General features: G+C 36.5%; 1 protein-coding gene across 1 annotated transcript; it reads right to left on the bottom strand.

The window, feature by feature from the left end:
• Positions 1 to 2097: 2097 nt before the first annotated feature.
• LOC120194413 (probably inactive leucine-rich repeat receptor-like protein kinase At2g25790) lies at positions 2098 to 5593 on the bottom strand. Its single transcript, XM_039196723.1, has 3 exons — positions 5491 to 5593; positions 2707 to 5287; positions 2098 to 2505 (listed from the first exon to the last, which is right to left on the bottom strand). The coding sequence occupies exons 2-3, from the start codon at positions 5231 to 5233 to the stop codon at positions 2135 to 2137; spliced, it is 2898 nt and encodes a 965-aa protein (XP_039052654.1). The 5' UTR covers positions 5234 to 5287; positions 5491 to 5593; the 3' UTR covers positions 2098 to 2134.
• Positions 5594 to 20068: the final 14475 nt, after the last annotated feature.

The raw sequence follows: 20068 nt of genomic DNA on the forward strand, positions 1-20068 counted from the left end.
TTGCATTCCAAGAAAATATTGAGTTACCAACTAATTGGCTATGATTTAAGCTTCCGTCCCCCTAATTAATGAAAGGTCAAATTGATGGTAGCATGGTATAACAAAAAATGTGAGCAAATGGTTTTAAAAGTATATTCTAATAGGTTGGTCAAACTGAAACTGCACGATCATCCCATTTTTCATTTCTCCCATACCAAGAAATCCAGTGGGTGGTTGATGAGATATGTAAACACGTTTCGTTCTTGTGATGTGCAAAAAGAGAACTTTTTGGATAAAAAGGTTTGGAATTGGTATGTATAGAGGAAAACTTTCAAACAGAAGATCTGCAACTGTGGCCCCATTGAATCAAACAAGAATTATAAAGAAACAAAATGAGCTTTCTTTTTAGAAGAAAGCAGCCGATCGAAGAGACTTTTGCATGGTCTCCAAGAAAAACCCATAATTGATATCTCCAAGCTTTTTAAGATAACATTTCAAAAATCGTATCTGTGCCAGCAAAACTGAGCTGGTTTACTCCTCCAAATATCACCAAGTTCTTGTAAATCTTTAATGCTTAAAGCCCCTTTACTGATGGAATCTTCCAACAATGTGAGCTCATCTCCTCCCCATATGTTTTGTTTGGGCACAAGGGAAAAGGAAAATGATTTTTGTCAACGCCATCATTGCTTACAGAGAATGAAAAAAAAAAGAATAAAACCCTTCAGCATCATCATTGCCCCTTGAAGGCAAAAGTTTGTCACAAGAAAGGTTAGAAAAGAAACGAGCTAGCCCCATGTCATTTAGAATATCCACAATCAAACTCTTTAACAAAGTATTTCCATCCCTTCAAAACACTTGGTTATTTATTTATGCAAATAGGCTTCTTATTTTTTCTTTCCTTATATCATCATGAGCTGCAGACATTTGAATATTGAAATCCTTTTATCATTGCCTGTCAAGCATGAACAACTCTTGGAATGCGAGGTTAACGGATAAAAGGGCAGACATTGTTTTAGACTTTAGCAGTTTGCTTTTGTACATATGAATAGTGGTCCGACAATATGACAAACAATATCATCATCAAGACATCAGGATTTTTATTACAGAAAGCGGCCCCCTTTCAGAATGAGCAATTATCCCTGTTTTCTAGCTGTTTGACCTAACAGGTAGCTGCTGGGCGTGAAACCAAGCCTTTCACTGCCGTTGAAAGCCAAAACTTTCACACACACACACGTATAAATATAGTTCTCAATCCATCTAATTATGCAACAACCAATTCCCTTTGTGAACCGTGACTGTAGCTTTTGGCAAGCATGTGTTATATTTAACAAATATTTATATAAATTTGCAGAAAGAACAAACAAGGCGTGCGTTGCCCTCACTGTCTCTGGGTAAATAGCAGAAGGATCTTTCCAAGTCCCTGTTGAAAATCAGAATTCCATTTGAAAGATTTAAGTGATGTGGTAAAAAAATTGGTTAACTAGAAATGAGAAAGTGAAAACAAAAGTGTAAAGAAAAAAAGGGGAATAAATTCCTACAAGAAAGAGGGAAGACAAAAGGGAAATGAAAGTGGAGGAAGTAGGGCATGATGTTGAGTCCAAGACTCCAAATCCATGTGAATTCTATCTAATCCTTAAATGCCATTTTCAAGTTTAAAACCAATCTGTAAAAGAGAACAATGGTCTCTCTACGCATGTCAGCCAGTCATAGGTGGGAAAACAAGATGTCTTATATAGTTTTTTTCTCTTTCATTCCATAAAAGGAGATTTCAATCAAGTTTTTTTCCGCTTGATACAGAGTGGGTTTTCCAGGGGGAAATCCACTTACTCGATTTATATTTTGAAATCATTTAAGTTGAAAAGGTTGGACCATTAATACTTACAAACTCGTGTAAGCAACTTAATTAGTGCAGTGATGAGCCATGGAAGCATAGAAGATCTGAGAATAAGATACTTAACAGAAGATGTAGTTCATATATGAAGGCATTTAAATTATCTACAATTTTACACTCATTAGTATGTATTCAGCATACCATCAAACAAAACATTTGAGTGATGACGATCGTTTTAGTTATAACTCGAAACCATGGGAAAACAAAGAGGAAATTAACCAAAATTCTGAACAAAGTCATGCTGTGCAATTATTATTAGAAAGCCTAAACAGTTGAAGAAAACTTTAGGGCTGAACCACAGGAAGTTATTTTGAAAGCGGATTGTAGAGTTTTCGATACGTCGGTTGAGGATGGCCGAGCCATGGGGTCGCCGGCGGTGCAATGGAGAGCTAGATTCATGGCTTCAACGATCTGGCTCGGGTTGGCGTTGGATGCATGGCTTGGCTTGATCATGGGATCAACCCACGTATCAAGATGACAATCTGAGTAGCAGTAACGGGCCCACTCTACGATGCTTTGGTGTTGCTCCCCGAATTCACCATCGTCGGGGCTTTTCCCCGTTAATAATTCGATCAGAATGAGGCCAAATCCATAGATATCACTCTTTTCACACATATCTTTGCTTTCTCTAGCTTCTGCCAACAGAGGAAAAATATGCAAGAAAATATTAGATAACATGCACGTGCATTAATTCATAGAAATATTAATGAATATTAAGACACAATAATCGTAGAATGTAAGACATAATAATATCTCATAACTTCTGGTTTGACCCATGAATATCTTGCCAAGAATTTTTTTTTCAACTAAAAAAAGGGCTTTACTATGTCACGTACCTGGTGCGACGTACGCAGAAGATATGAAGGGCTTGTTCGCTATGGAAAACAGTCCAGGAAGGCTCAACTGTAACCGAGGTTCATCTTTTCCGTCGATGATAACTCTCTCCGGTGACATGTCTCCGACGATTACACTTGGCTTACAATAGGCATGCAAGAATCGTAGAGCTTTGGCAATCCCCATAGCGACTTTTCGCCGCTTCTCCCAGGTTAAATTGTGAAGGGTTTCACTTAAAAGTTTCCCTTCTATGTACTGGTAAAACAAATACGCACCCTTGTCCGACCGACACGTTCCGATCAGAATAACAATGTTCGGATGCTGAAGCTTGCCGAGTCGTTTGATTTCAGACCAAAAACTCGGTGCAATCAAGTTCACTTCATTCATTTCTTTCACCACGAACGACTTGCCTCTGCAAATACCATTGACTTCCTTTGCAGAGAGTTTGATATCATCGACTGTGACTGACTTGGAAACTTTGGAATCAAAGAACTGCAATTCCCATATTCCATCTTCGTTTTCCACTCTTTTCAGCTCCAAATTCTTTCTTCGTCGAATGAACATGAAGCCAAAAGCAGCAACAACGAGCAAAATTAAAGCCCCGAGAGGACAAATAACAAAGAAGAACCACCAATCCCGATGCTTTACCTTTTTGCATGGTGGTAAACCGCTCGTCTCATCTCCTCCACAAAGATCATTACCAGCCACTGCACTTGAATTTATAGCTAGAAAGGCCCCGGTAGACGGTAAACTACCCTGTAAATGGTTGTGAGAAATGTTCAATTGAATTAACGATTCCATTTTCCCCAACTGCGGCGGTACTTGACCGGATAATTGATTCTCCGACAAATAAAGACGACCAAGAACCGGCATATCTGCGAAACCTGTTGGAATTCGACCACTGAGTTGGTTATGGCTTAAGTCTAGACTCACGAGCTTGTTGCATGAACACAATTCCTCGGGGATTTCACCGATTAGCTTGTTTTCACATAGGCTCAATTGCATTAACTCCTCTAAGCTTCCGAAACTACGTGGAATAGTACCAGCAAATCCGCTCCTCGACAGGTCCAAGACCTCAATCTTTTGGCTGCCGAATGAATGTGGCAACTTCCCTGAAAATCTGTTTCCGGCCAAGTTCAACATTTCAAGCGACGGCATGTCCCATTTTCGTTCTCCAAGGTTGCCGGAAAGATAGTTGTTCGAGACATCCAAGAAGTAGACGAGAGGCAGCTTCGTGAACTCCGAAGATAATTCGCCTGACAGACGATTGTTTTGAAGCCTTACTCGCTGCAAACTCGTGCAGGTGCTCAAATTCTTTGGGATGGAACCTTCAAGCGAATTTGAGAAAAGGATGAGCTTAAAAAGCCGACCCGAGCTGCAAAGTCCGTCCGGTATCCGACCCGTGAGATTATTTGTGGAGAGATCGAGAATCGTGAGATCATTAAGTCTTCCAAGACTTTCAGGAATTTCACCTGACAATCTGTTGGACCAAAGCTGAAGCACTTGAAGACGAGGCAAAGCGGTCAAAGCCTTCGGTATTTTACCCGTAAAGCTGTTGCCGAAAAGATGAATTATCTCCAAGTTTTGCAAGTGAATTACCAGTCCAGAGATCTCACCAGATAACGAATTATCACTTAGATCAAGAGAGACCAGCTTTTTTAGTCCAAAAATGGAGTTTGGAATTGGACCTGTAAGCTTGTTTTGGTAAAGAAAAAGATGCTGAAGGTCGCTGAGATTTCCCAGGGATGATGGGATTTGGCCGGTGAGATTGTTGTAGACAAGATCAAGATGATTCAAGGAAGTTAACGTACCAATTTCTTCTGGAATTTGACCTGAAAGATTGTTGTAGCCGACGTATATCCACTTCAAGCTCTTCATTTTGCCTAGTTCTCGTGGAATGGGGCCAATTAATTGGTTTGAAGCCAAAGTCAAGAACTGCAAATTTGTGATGTTTGAGATCGAGGTTGGAATTTTTCCAACCAAAACATTCCCACCAAGATCGAGATATTTTAGGCTGTAAAGCGATCCGATTTCTAGTGGGATTTTTCCGGAAAGCATGTTGTTTGAAAGATCCAATACCTCGAGGTCGGGAATGGAACCTTTTGGTATTTGACCTGTGAAATTATTGTTACTAAGGTTGAGAGACCGAAGCGATGAAGAAGATGAAGAAAATACGTCCTCGGGAATTTCACCATGCAGCTGATTGTTGGAGAGATTTAAAGTCTGGATAAAAGGCAAACGGAAAATCGACGAGGAAACTAATTTCCCAGATAAGTTTTTTGCAGAAAGATCAAGTCTGTCGACATGAGAGAGATTATTGCAAGTGACACCGTGCCACTGACAAAAAGTGGCAGATGAATCCCAGTTTGAGAGGAAACCGGAAGGATCTCGGATTGATGACTTGAAAGACAAAAGAAGCTCAATTTCTTCACCAGCATTATCAGACACGACAAAACTGAAAAACAAGAACATGAACATAAAAAACACTACGACAACAACTGGACTTGCTTCAACTCCTTTCTTTTCCATCTCTAGTTTGATGAGATTATAGATGATCTTTGATACAATTCCAAGGATCCCAACCTGCTTGGAACGGAAAATAAAGAACGAGTCAGTACATGCATACATGCATACATACATATAGGTAGGAATTAACAAAAGCTTCTACTTGTATCACACAAAGGAGAGACTAGTTAATAAAAAGAACCCGCAAGATAAACTTTTTGCTAAGCAAAGAATCTAAATCATAAACGACGATAAAATATGGGTGAAATGTGTAGAGTTACCTAAGTGTAATCATTGGATTACAGTAAATTTCAAAGATCAGATTTCCATTATGTGGCAGAGAAGAAGGAATTAGGATGATATCAGAAGAGGGGTATGTCTTTGGTGTTTTCTTCTTAGTGACAATTGAATTGAAGATGGTAGGGCGAGAGGCTGTGTGTATAAATAGAGGGTGATAAGGAAATGGGCATTGAATTAACAAATAATTACAAGATTGCAACTTGACTTTGCCTTTGAAAAATCAAACTGTCGAAAGTGAACACAGGACATTTGTTGCAAGGAAAAGAAAAGGCTCTGCTTTTGTCGGATATTACCATCAACATGCTCTTTTGACTGAAACTGGGATTTCTGTAATCATTGAAAAGCTTTGATGACTGTACTTAATTACCATTTACTATCATGCGGATTAACTCTCTTAAGCATGCATGGGTTCAAACCCCCCCCCCCACTTTTTAAATGAATGGTTTATTCAGATTCGAGGTTGTTGAACATTATAATGAAGTGTAATTTTGGTGTTTGATGAAAGTAAAACCATGTTTTTCAGTCATGTTTAGTGGGCAGTAATCCATCATTTCTTGGTCAAAAAACCAACTTCAGAAAACTAATATCTCGTGATACAAAGTTAGAAGGCAATGGAGTGAGACTAATTAATGTAAATAAATAATCAGAAATATAATCAATTAGTTTGACCAACCAAGTTAACGTGGACAGTAAAGATTATTACGACTGAGATTTTATGAAATTCAAAGCTAATATATATTATCAGCCATGCAATGCAAACTGGTTTACGAGCCTGCACCAGTATGAAGCAGCACTTAACTGCCTCCTTTTGATTATATATATAATCATTTAAATCAAAGCATTGAGCTGTCTTGTCATTAGTTTTTATATATATTATAAATCATAGTTTGTCAGAAGAAATCATTACTGAGACACTATTCTCCTCTCCACCAATCACTTTTGTGCGAACAGTTCCATTAAGTGTGAATTAAGAAGAAAACAAGGGAAAAGAAGCCTGGAGTTGAAGAAAAATCGAAGTAATGGTTTTGGATCTTAAGTTATAACTGTAAAGCAAATAGAAACGCAGAAAGTGGCAGAGAGAAAAGGAAGATCAGTCATCAACGGCTTACGTTAAAGCAGAATATTTCAACCCCTTTTGTTTGGACTCACTGTTTACATCATTGTCTTGGATTCTCCTCTCTCTTATCCCCCCAACAAAAAGAAGGAAAAGGACACCCCCTTTTTGAAGGTAAAAAAGCAAAGAGAAAGGAGTTACAAATATCATATATAAACTTATATCATATGAATTGATTATTGCGTCCAAATTTATAAAGTATAATCTTTGAAATATGATTATAGGAATTGGAGCATTGAGAGTTACATATTTTATTTTTATTTTTTGTTCTTGAAAATGAGAGTTAAAGATAAGTACAGAGAGCATAGTGGGCAAAGGAGCAGAAAAACTGGAAAGAAGATGAAGAAAAAGAAAGAAAGGCTGAGGCAGTGCTGTTTCTCTTCTCAGGCTCTGTTAATGGGGCTTTTAAGGAAGACCCCACCGTTTATTTCTCGAAGGAATATACAGTGTGTTGTCTTTTTCATACCCCCGCCATCACCTTGCATGCTCTGCTTTCTTTTATTTCTCTATTTCCTATCTTCATCCTATTTTTTCAATTACTTGGATATCTTTGTAACTGATATTATACTACTTTTTACATTAAGCTTTAAATTTGATATTACTAATTTAGTCTTTCTTTTGTGATCGCTATAGCTTTTAGTTGTATATGTCGTAAAGATTACTTTTGTGTTACAAAATTATTCTAAAATATACATATTTTTTATATACATCAAATTTTAAAATAATATGTTTATATAAAATTTTAAAATACATGTGATATGTAATATTTGTTGATTTTTGATTCTCTTATTCATTCTGATTCATCTAAGTTCAAGCTAAGTTAAAAGACTACAAAACTAATATAAAAAATTTAATATGTATATATATATATATATATATATATAATTAGATTTATCCATAATCTTAGAAATAAAAAAAATATTCAAAATTTAATTAAATTGTTTCAATCAAACAAACCAAAATAAATTAGATTATTAAACAAAATATTTAGTTTTAAGAGGTTTGGATTTTCTTCCATTTTATATTAAATTATATTTTATATTCGAATTTTAATTTAAGGGCTAGGATCAATTACACATAGTAAAATTTTAAAAAAAAAGTTACACCTAAAACGTTTTAGGATCGTTAGACGAGGTAAAATCAAATGTTGAGATTAATAATAGGAAATGATAAGATATTCAGTGAGGAAAAAACAATGAGTTAACCTAAGTTTTGATTTTCCCTCGTCTAATGATCTTAAAATATATAAAACTAAAAGCTTTACATTAGGTATAAGTATAAGTGAATTCTAACCTTTAATTTATATAATTGGCCTTTGGGATTAATTTTCTTAAATTATATTTTTGGAATTGATTATTCTACTTCTCAAATTTAGAATTAAAATGAAAAACTTAAAACTTTAACCGACTCTTTAAATCGATTGAAATTAATCAAATCGAATTGATTTATTCAAATTAATTCAATTAATTTAACTATGTCCTACTTCAAAATATGTCACCCCTAATTGTCTTTTTTTTATTACCCTTTAGTTCTAAGGATTCGTCTTGATTAATTTGTACCGACCCAAGTTTCACACCTGACTAATTGACTTTTTCTTATAACATAACCGATATTATGTTTTTATAATTAAAAATGTTATATATAATCATCTAGTTAATGCATACGAAAATAAGACTAAGGGGTTGTTTGTTTGCCTCTTAATGGAACCATTCAGCGCTGAATGTTGAATCGTTTAGCATTCAGCGCGCGTTTATTTCGCACCTCTTAATGATTCAGCACAGAAGTACATTCTGAATGATTCAGAGTCATTATCAAACAACATGTCACATTCAGAGCTAATTCATAGAGCCTCTGAATCATTCAGCATCTGAATCATTCAACGCTTAATCATTCTGAGTTAAACAAATAGCCCCTAAATCTATATAAAAGAAATTGATATTTTAAACGATGCGCTATTTAAGCGCATTTAGCACTGTTCTTTATTATATAGTGCCATATAGTTGTCGACAACCATATGGATCGCACATATATTTGGACTTTGGTTGGGCAAACATGAATGTTGTACAAATATACGACTATTAACTTGTCCCATAGCGTCTAATTAATTGTTCCACTATATTTTTGCTTAAAATGGGACAACTCTTCTCAACTCTCCACTTTTATGATATTTATACTCTATATGTGCCGTGTACAAAATATAAAAGAAGTATGGGAAAATGGTTGAAATATTGTTGTAGAAAAAAAATCAATATAGACCACATCCGGATTATTTCTTGATCTATGGTGAAATCTATACTAATAACACAAAAACTCCATGACTATTTGACGTCTTCAGACCAAACTTAAAGACTCCAGTAGTGCATGGCGTCTTCAGACCGAGGAGAGACAGTCTATCTGTTTCTGCATGGCCTGAAGACGCTGTGCACTCCTGGAATCTTTATGTTTGTCCTGAAGATGTCGTGCACTCTTGGAGTCTTATCCATTGGCATGAAGGCGCCATACACTCCTGGAGTCTTTACGTTTGGCCTGAAGACGCCATGCAGTCATGGAGTCTTTGTGTTGTTACTGTAAATTTTACCTTAGATGGAGAAATAATCCCCGATATACCTTATCACAAAAATTTTTCTCCCACAACAATATATAGACAATTTGGCCTCGTCTACGTAATTTGCTTTAATTTATTGATATATGAATGTGTGATGAATCCCACCATATGAGTGGGTGGGCATGAGATGCACGAGTAATCCATGTCTCTAATTGTGTGAGTTAATATTGAGTTATTGTACCATGTTTTTTAATAGTTTAGAAAAATTATAAGTTAGTGTTAATTCAAAATCTTTTTAATATATTGATAATGTGAGCACACCTAATAAGTGTAAGTGCAACTGTTCGAACTTATGACTTTTAAGAAAAATAATATTTTCTTTAACGACAACTTAATGGACTCCAATATCTTTTTGTTAAGTTTTTAATAAACAAATAATAATATATATACACAAGAAGAGCATGTATCTTCCTAGTGGAACTCCTGTACATTCTCCACCGCATATTTTATATCTAGGAAGTAATCAGCAGTATTATACTCGAATAAATTAGTTGGTGTCGCGGTTTGGAGGTGGGATGATGAATCAAATATGCCTAATCCAGCTCAATATTCTCTTTGTAAGATTACATTAAAAAGTTGATTTTATGCCAACATGTCGTAAAGGGCATTAAAAACAATAAATTATATTTAGTGCTTTCATCATTGCAATCTCTTTCATTTATTCCTTAATTTCTTTTATCCAATTCTTCGAATGAGGCATGCATGACGTGGAGCCGACCCGCACCCCTCGAATAAGGGTCTGAACCCTCTTTTGAAAGTTTTTATTTTTTATTTTTAGGGTTTCGCTCGTCTTTCGTGGTCCGTAGAGTGATCAATAAGTTGGAAACTTAATAAACATATATTACTTTGGCTAGTAGCAGGGACTTGAATATCCCACTTTCTTTTTGTAAAGAATGTTCTCGTCGGGCGCAAATTGGGTCCACCCGGATTATAACGTGCGATTATTAGGTTGGCGATCGGCCAAATTGAGGGTCACATGGCAGCTGAAACCCACTGCCATAACACCCTATATTCCAACTGTTGTTTAAAATTCGTTCTTCGTCCAAAAAAGAGAAAGGGAAAATTATATTGAAATTATAATTCAACTTTTTAACTTTGCTCATGAAACCCATCAAAGAAACCCATTTGAGAACATTTAGATATTTGTTCGATCATTTTAATAAGATTAAATCTTATTAGAGATTATAGTCTGAATTTTATTTCCACCAGTTTATGTTGTAACTCGCTTAACGAAGAAAACTAAAATAAGATCCACGATAAATGCGTAGATTCTCGAGCCTAAAATTTTGTATAAATGTGTATTTGGAGTTCTAAACTTTTTAAAAGGAATTTTGTTGATATTATGATGTGTTTAAAGTTCGTTATACATTTCTTAATATTTTTCTTATATTTTAACGTCGGTATAATGAAATTCATTTTCTTTGCTCGTGATTTTTTATGATTAATTTTTTTCCACGTAAATTACATTTTTATAATTTCACAGTTAATTACTCGTCAGTAACCATAACTAATTCTTATATAAAAGCATCATTACATGAACATTTAACTCAAATGGAAATGGAAGAACATATATATTACTTATTTTTTTGGACAAGAATCCAGGGGTGTTAAGTCTTTTGCCATCCGACTAGTTAATCATGTCACGCTCCCCTATACGACTATTAATAAAGGTTTACCCGACCACCCTTGTCTCCTCAATCGTCCAGCATTAGCAACAGTATTTACAACATAAAAAACAGCACTTACGGATGCTTTACTTCATCTTTTGATGTGGAGTTTTCATTCATAGGGTTTATGCATGAAAGGGATGGGTTTAAAGGAATGGTCCAATCAAATTACTGAAAAATTCAAACTATTTTTAGAAAGGTCGGTCCACCCTAAAGTTGAGTCTATCGCACGTGTGATGTTCACGTTCCATGTGAGATTTTGCACCAACTAAGCCTTGTTCCATAATTTGGGGTTTTTTTTTTTGATGGGGGGGGGGACCAGCGACCAACTATAGAGCCCAATCATGAATACGATCCCACACCCCTACACTAGACTCAGGTCCCCGGCCCACTTAAATAGTATTCGTCAATTTTAAATTTGTAACATGTAACAACCATAAATATACTCACAAATAATATAATTTAATAATCCTATTCATATAATGTCAAAAAATAATAATCTTATTCATATGCGACTACAGAGTATTAAGACCTTCAACATGATAAACCAAAATTTATGATTAAAGGTTTATCGATCATGTTTTTTGATCTAATGGGATGTTGACTTTAATTGATCTTAGTCTTAACAGGTAGACTAACCAACATTTGTTTTCATTCTGAGAATTGGTTTTAAGGTGGGTAGGGACGTGGGGTTAAATGGTCACGCAATTTTTTGAACTACAAGATGCTTTATAGTCAGTTTTACCCAAATTTCGCTAAATGAGACGAAAGTCGTGAACTGATTTGATCACTTTAATATTCACTGTCAATTTTATCTTCTAAACACCTTTAAAAAATAAAATAAAATAATTTATTTTTTTGAATTTAATTATTAGTTTTAAGATTTTATTCTTTTATAAACATATTTATATGCAAATTTCTTGTATATTCGCATTTTATAATAAAGGCTTAATACATTTTTAGTGCTTAAACTATATCTCAAAACACGATTTGATATTTAAAGATTTTTTTGTTAACAATAGGTGCCTAACGTTTTCTCCGTTATACTTTTAGATGCATACAATTTTTTCCGTTACCCTTTTAAGTGTTTTTTTTAATTTTTAATAACAAAAATATTTTTTAAAAGAAAAATAAAATAAAAGTTCAAACCCCTATCCTATGTTATCCCTCTCCCTCCCATCCCCACCACAAACGACAAAGAGTCACCACCGGTCTGGTTTTGCTCGAATCGGGACAAGAAACTAACGGTGACAACCATATAACTTACGAACGAAAACTATAAAATTTGATGTAAAATTTGAGGGTTTTATGTTTTTTTTAAAAATAATTTTTGAAATTTTATATAAGTGACATGTGTCTGATAACAACCAAATTTAATGACCGTTACGGTCCATACACCTAAAAGTGTAACGTTGGAAACATTAGAAACCTATTACGAGTAAAAAATTCTTTAGGCACTAAATCATATTTTAAGGCATAATTTAGGTACTAAAAGTGTATTAAGCCTTTTATAAAAGAGAAAATAATCTCATTGACCAAAAATGCCTTATAATATACGATTTTAACTAATTTTTTTGGATTTGCCAAAATGACCAACTAAATCGCAATGCGATCGATAATTCGCAACGCGATCTCCGGAATCGCAAATCAATTTCCAGATTCACAACGCGAACTTCGACTATCGCAGTACGAACTTGGACTATCGCAATGCGAATATGTAAATCGCAATGCGATAGTCGACTATCGCAATGCGAACTCGGACTATCGCAATGCGAACTTCGACTATCGTAATGCGAACTTGAACTATCGCAATGCGAATATGTAAATTGCAATGCGATAGTCGAAGTTCGCGTTGCGATAGTCGAAGTTCGCGTTGTGATTTATTCCAAATTCGTTTCTTAAGAATTTTCTTTAAAAAGATAGTATTCGCGCGGACGTGTTGAAGACACGTATGACCACGACCACGACCACGACCACGACCACGAGACGAGACGAGACGGACGGCGGCGGCGCCCGAGAGTCCCCCTTGTTCTCTATCACTCAACAAGGAAGTGGGAAAGCCAAGCCTTAAATACCATTCCCAATAGTGTTTCCAATACTATGTGGGATTGAGCATTACCAACACTTGTTCCCAATACTATGTGGGATTGAACCTTAAATAGTAATATTATTTTTGAATGTTTTGCTTAAAATTGCAATAATCGCGATTGATTGTAGATTGACTTTTAATTATGACATATATAAGAGAAAATCGCCTCAGTGACCAAAAATGCCTTATAATATACGATTTTAACCAACTTTTTTTGGATTTGCCAAAATGACCAACAAAATCGCAACGCGAAATAAAAATCGCAACGCGATCCCAGAATCGCAAATCAGTTTCCAAAATCGCAACGCGATTCTTGACAATCGCAATGCGATAGTACAAATTCGCATTGCGATTTTCCAGAATCGCAACGCGAATATGAAAATCGCAACGCGAACACATAAATCGCAACGCGTATCCGTAAATCGCAACGTGTATCCGTAAATCGCAACGCGTTTCCGTAAATCGCAATGCGTATCCGTATATCGCAACGCGTATCCGTAAATCGCAACGCGTATCCGTAAATCGCAACGCGATTTTTAAAGCGCCATTATAATCGCTACGCGTATTTTATTTTCAAATTACAAAAACGAATATTAAGACAAAATCCCGTAATCGCAACTCATAACCTAAAACCTAAAATCACAACTCAGTCCCATCTCCATCTCTCACTCTCTACGGCGAAATCCGTCCCCATCTCCGAAGATTTCCGTCCCCATCTCCGGCGAAATCCCTCACAACCATTCACGGTCAGAAATCCCTCACAATATTCAGAAATGGAAAATCAACCTCCGAGGGTTAGTTTTTTTTAATTATTTTTATTTTGAAATTTTTGCATTATTGTAGGTTTTTCATATTGAAACTGATGATAAGTTTACTGGTCATTTCAATAATAGATTAACCATTTCACTTAGATTTCATTTCGCGTTACGATTCTCTCGTTGCGATTTTCATTTCGCGTTGCTATTCTCTCGTTGCGATTTTCAAGTTAGTATTTGTCTTTGTCTTTGTTCTGTCTTTTGGTTGAAGTAATGCAATCCATTCAAGTTTCAATTTGCAGAAGAGTCGCAACGAGATAAATGAAAATCGCAACGTGAAAATGACTATCTGCAACGAGAAAAATGAAAATCGCAACGAGAGAATCGCAACGCGAAATAAAAATCGCAACGAGAGAATCGCAACGCGAAACCAAAATCGCATTGCGATTTTCATTTCGCGTTGCGATTCTCTCGTTGCGATTTTCATTTCTCTCGTTGCGACAGTCATTCTCTCGTTGCGATTTTCATTTCAACCAAAAGACAAAACAGTGTTGCAAATTTTAGTTTCAAGAATAAACTACTACTTTTTATGTTTATTGTTTTTGGTATATCTTCACAGTGTAGTTTTTGGTATATCTAACTTGGTATGTTTATTGTTTTTGTAGAAATTTTTTTCGGCTTCATTGACATTAAGGAATAAAGTTAGCCTAGCCACTACAATTGCTTCGAAGCTTTCACCTTCACAAAGACAATTGTTTGAGGAAACCTGCTTCGGGCCATGGCTGAGAGTACAGCATCCGGGTGGAGATGCTAATTTGACCCATTTGTGGCTTCAGACCATGACATCAAATCTACCCGACAGTATACAACGTGGTGAGGAAGAGATATGGTTTCATTTTCCACCAGCGTATACTTGTTTTGGGCGGAAGGAGTTCTGCTTAATCACTGGTCTACGATTCGGACACGATGATGTAGGCCGGTACACTCGTCATATCGCCCGCCCATCATGGTTATCCCGGGTTTTTCCGGATGAGTCAATGGAGAAGCCGAACCTACACGTCGACGACCTGAAGAAATTGTTTAATAAGAAAGCTGGTTTCACTCGGATGGATGACGTCGATGTTGTCCGAGTATGCCTTCTACTACTTGTGTATGCCGGCTTTTTAGGCAGAGAGGCCAGACAACCTATTCCTCGGGAGCTAATAATATTGGTAGAGGACCTGAATGCATGGAATCTGTTTACGTGGGGTTCATATATATGGAAAGCTACCTGGACTAAGTTGTCTACTGCCTTTGATGACCGCAAAAGTTTGCGTGGCGATGGGTCGAAATACACTTTGTCAGGATTTGTTTGGGCCTTTAAGGTAAGAATTTCTATATAATGTTTCTAAAATTATAATTAATTATTTAACAATTACTAATTTTGTTATTATATTGTTTGTAGATTTGGATATTCGAGGCTTTCCCCAGCATGCGTACATATGCAATAAAAACGTCAAATGATATTCCCAGGGCTATTTCCTGGAAGAGGAAAAATCTGTTGGATTGGGAAGACTTAATACCATATGCGATAATAAATAATGTAAGTTAACACAAATACTTTCATATAATATATAAACAAGTTATTAATAGTAGACGTTTAACTTTGTTTGAGTTTTTATATTGTTAGGAGGCCAACATTCCATTACAAAGACTGACACCCACGGAGGAAGAGCTTGCCACTGATTGGTGGCAAGCTAGTCAGAGTTTTTTGATGGCACGGATGATGAGCAGCATCCACTTCCTCCAATTCGAGAGCCATCACCTCACCCAGAGCCATCACCCGATCGACCCGACTATACACCTCTAGAACGAGAGCCATCACCTATCCCGTCACATCATCGAGCCTCTTCTCCACCATCACCTCATGATAGGCGACCGGTAAAGAGGCCACGACATTTATCTCCTTGTTCTCCACCTCCACGGGATGAGTTACGTGATGAGGTCAATGCCTTGCGTGAGGAGATCGGTACTCTACGCGATAACGATGGTGCATGGCGTGTGGAGGTGTCAACTTTACGTGGTGAGGTTGCCGCTCTACGTGAGATGATAGTATCGTTGCAGAATGAGGTTCATACTCTACGCAACGAGGTAAGTTTAAGATTTTCCATATTTAACTTAATGATAAATTTACTCGTAATTTCACTTAGATTAGCCATTTCACTTAGATTGCTTAGTAAATTTATTCGGTTGCTGCCAATTCTGCTAAACTGTGTATTCTTTAACACTGTGAAATAGTATTTGTCTTTGTTTTGTCTTTGGTTGAAAGTAAATTTGTTCGGTTGCTGCCAATTCTGCTAAACTGTGTATTCTTTAACACTGTGAAATAGTATTTGTCTTTGTTTTGTCTTTTGGTTGAAAGTAAATTTGTTCGGTTGCTGCCAATTCTGCTAAACTGTGTATTCTTTAACACTGTGAAATAGTATTTGTCTTTGTTTTGTCTTTTGGTTGAAAGTAAATTTGTTCGGTTGCTGCCAATTCTGCTAAACTAATACCCTGAAGTCAGTATTTGTCTTTGTTTTGTCTATTGGTTGAAGTAATGCAATCCATTCAAGTTTCAATTTGCAGAAGAAGAAATAGTTTACTTTCGCAACACGAAACTTAAAATCGCAACGAGAGAATCGCAACGCGAAATGAAAATCGCAACGACAGAATCGCAACGCGAAACCAAAATCGCAACGACAAAATCGCAACGCGAAACCAAAATCGCATTGCGATTTTCATTTCGCGTTGCGATTCTCTCGTTGCGATTTTCATTTCGCATTGCGATTCTGTCGTTGCGATTTTCATTTCGCGTTGCGATTTTGGTTTCGCGTTGCGATTTTGGTTTCTCGTTGCGATTCTCATTTCGCGTTGCGATTTTAAGTTTCGTGTTGCGAAAGTAAACTATTTCTTCTTCTGCAAATTGAAACTTGAATGGATTGCATTACTTCAACCAATAGACAAAACAAAGACAAATACTAACTATAGGGTATTAGTTTGAAACATATTTTTCTTTGTTATCTGATGCATTTTGTGAACTATGATAGAATAATGACTTGGGTGAATACAATGCAAGTTTGAAACATATTTGTCTTTGTTTTCACTGTTTAAATATCATGTCTGTTTATTTACTGATTTTTGTATTTAATTATTTAGCGGCCCGATAGAGTGGATGCTTTACGTCGGGTTATGCTTGCACGACGGATTTCACGCATCAGACAGCGTGCACGTGCTATTAAGTCTCCGTACACCCCAATAGTGCGAAGACACCGCAAGAAGAAGCCCGACTCGCCTGTCATCCCTCAAGAGTCCACTCCTATCGTTGAAGAGGCCCCCCCTATCATTCCTCGAGAGTCCCCTCCCACCGTTCAAGAGGCCACTGTCATCATTGAAGAGGTCCCTCCCACCATTCAAGAGCCCGATTCACATGGCGTCATATGTAGGCTTCTTGAGAAACCCTCTGACGTGCCGGACATGATGGATTCAAGTTGGCTCTCGTATGAGTTACCGGCCAGTACCATACCGGTATCTGAAGAGGAGAGGAAATAACTACCGGACATAATTCTGGATAACACCCTTTGGGCTAAGACCGCAGTTGATTTTTATCTACATGAGCGGAGCCAGGGGTGTTTCACTGACATATGCAAGCTCACCGATGATATCTATTTGTTGCTTGATCGGTCTTGGTGGGGCGTATTATTAGGGGTCGAAGACAATGGCTATTTCGATGGGGGGGTAAGTCTTATATTTTTCTTATATTTCAATTTGATTAATTTTTTTTTTAAATTTATGTAAGTCACTAATATATGTCTTTTTTTGTAAAACAACATATCGATGCGTGGGTGACACGTCTTCTAATAATAAGAAAACTTAAGAAAAATAAAAATATACGATATACAATTATGTCGACGTCTTTTAACGCCGTTCACTTGAAGAATGCACGAGATGAATCATTTGATTTGGGCAATGGACAAGCTAAACTTTATCCTGCATGGTGGGAGGTCGATAAGGTTAGTATTTATTTTAGATTGAGTTTAAAGGTTTTATGAAATAAGTGCGCAAATGAATGAATTATTACTTATAATTGCAGATGTTTATCCCTGTTTTGAAACGTAAACATTGGATTCTCGTCGAGCTTCAGCTCCCATCCCTTAAGACAATAGTGTATGACAGCATGATAAATTACATATCATTGGCTGATTTAAGAGATATTATTAAGGGATGGAGCTCTCATTTGGCTAAATTCTTGGATGCGATCAATTATTGGACTCGTTCTGGAAACAAGAAGCCAAAGAAGCTCAATATTACAGTTATTAGAGACGAGACCGCGCCACAACAAACGGGAGGAGCCAGAGGAGATTGTGGTCCTCTCGTATGCTTGGCGTTGGAGCGCTTGACGACGGGAAGCACCAAGTATCTACCTCCCACCGATAGAGATAGAGCTGTAGTAGGCTTGTGGTTTCGGCATTATATGGCTAAATCGATATATACGAGACGCTGCCTACCTGCATCCGCGTTATAAAAATGTCCATAAACAATTGGTAAGTTTATAGACTTTTGGTTTGAAAATGTTTGGTTAAGTACCTAGAATTCAATAATTTGCTGTTTGTAGGTTTTAGATGTGTAGAAAGTGTTGTTTGAGCAAATGTTTGGTTTCTGCAGGTTAATCTCAGAAGTGAACTGCGTGAAAATGATGTATGGCTGCAAAAGTTGATTCAATAGTTTAATTGATTGTTTAATTGATTTGTAAAAGTTGATTCAATAGTAGATGATTGGAAATAAGAATTATTACTTATTTTTTGATTGTTTAATTGATTTGTAAAAGATGATTTGTAAAAGTTGATTTGTGTAATTGATGCGAACATAATTCTTATTTGTGCTTGTTTAATTGATTGAAATGTAATGGTTGATTTTGTTGATTTCAATCTGCATTATGTTGAAGGCAAAAATGACTATCGCAATGCGAAATGAAAATCGCAATGCGAAATGAAAATCGCAACGAGAGAATCGCAATGCGGAAATGAAAATCGCAATGCGGAAATGAAAATCGCAACGAGAGAATCGCAATGCGATTTTCATTTCGATTTCGATTTTCATTTCCGCATTGCGATTCTCTCGTTGCGATTTTCATTTCGCATTGCGATTCTCTCGTTGCGATTTTCATTTCGCATTGCGATTTTCATTTCCGAATTGCGATTCTCTCGTTGCGATTTTCATTTGGCATTGCGATTTTCATTTCGCATTGCGATTTTCATTTCCGCATTGCGATTTTCATGTTGGGATTTTCATTTCGCATTGCGATTCTCTCGTTGCGATTGTAATTTCCGTGTTGCGATAGTCAAATGCATGCCTAATAAGTGATAACAACTGAATAACAAGAGTTGGTTAAGTCAAAATGGTTGGCCTGAGTCATTAATTCAACTGAAAATGTTAAAAGTTCACACATAAAATCCACATAATACAACGTTTGCATTTAAAAATCACCTAAGTTAACAGTCCCAAAAGGTGAAGCCAATTGTGATTGGGATTTTAAAGATGATTGCCTTTTGCTTGACACCATATGAGCTTTGGATTTTGATGAGGATCCATATTTTCGTAGAGGAAAAGATGATTTTGATGGCACTGGTGATCCACATGTCAACCTTGTATGACCACTTTCCTTGCACCGACTACATGTCGATCTCTTCTTCTCTTCACCCTTAGACGGTATACGATCGTGACTTTTTGGTCGGCCAGGTAGCCTTCTGTCCATGGCTGGTGGCAAAACTGTTTGTAAGTCATCTGGTATGTCCCACTCAGAAGGATGTGGAATAGGGTAGACAATCTCGGCATAAGTCTGTCGATAAACTTCTGTAGTGTAGCAATCCATAGCGTATGCGCTTGAATCATCTTGGTTTAAATGAAGAGCAACTTTTATAACATGGCCACACGGATAACCAGATGTTTGCCATTTCATACAACTACACGTCTTTGCATTTAGATCGACTAGCCCATTTAAGTTATTATCCAGTACTTGAAACAAAGTGTTTGAACATGGTTCAACTCTCCATGACGTTGACTTCACAACACGTTTCGTTATCTTTTTTTCAGTCCATGGTGTAACACGATGTTCCAATGTTCCTGTAAATTTAAATAAACAATACTTAGTAAAATATATAAATATGATAAGTTACGAATTCAAAGAAATAATACCTGCATGGTTTCTTTTCTTGTAGTACCACTGTTGAATAGAGGCTCGAAAAAACTCCATTAACATAGTAATGGATAATTTCCGGGAATGACGACTTAGAGCGTTGATTGATTCTGCA

The sequence above is a fragment of the Hibiscus syriacus genome, unplaced genomic scaffold, assembly GCF_006381635.1.
Source record: "Hibiscus syriacus cultivar Baekdansim isolate YM2019G1 unplaced genomic scaffold, ASM638163v2 tig00116997_pilon, whole genome shotgun sequence".
Taxonomy (NCBI): domain Eukaryota; kingdom Viridiplantae; phylum Streptophyta; class Magnoliopsida; order Malvales; family Malvaceae; genus Hibiscus; species Hibiscus syriacus.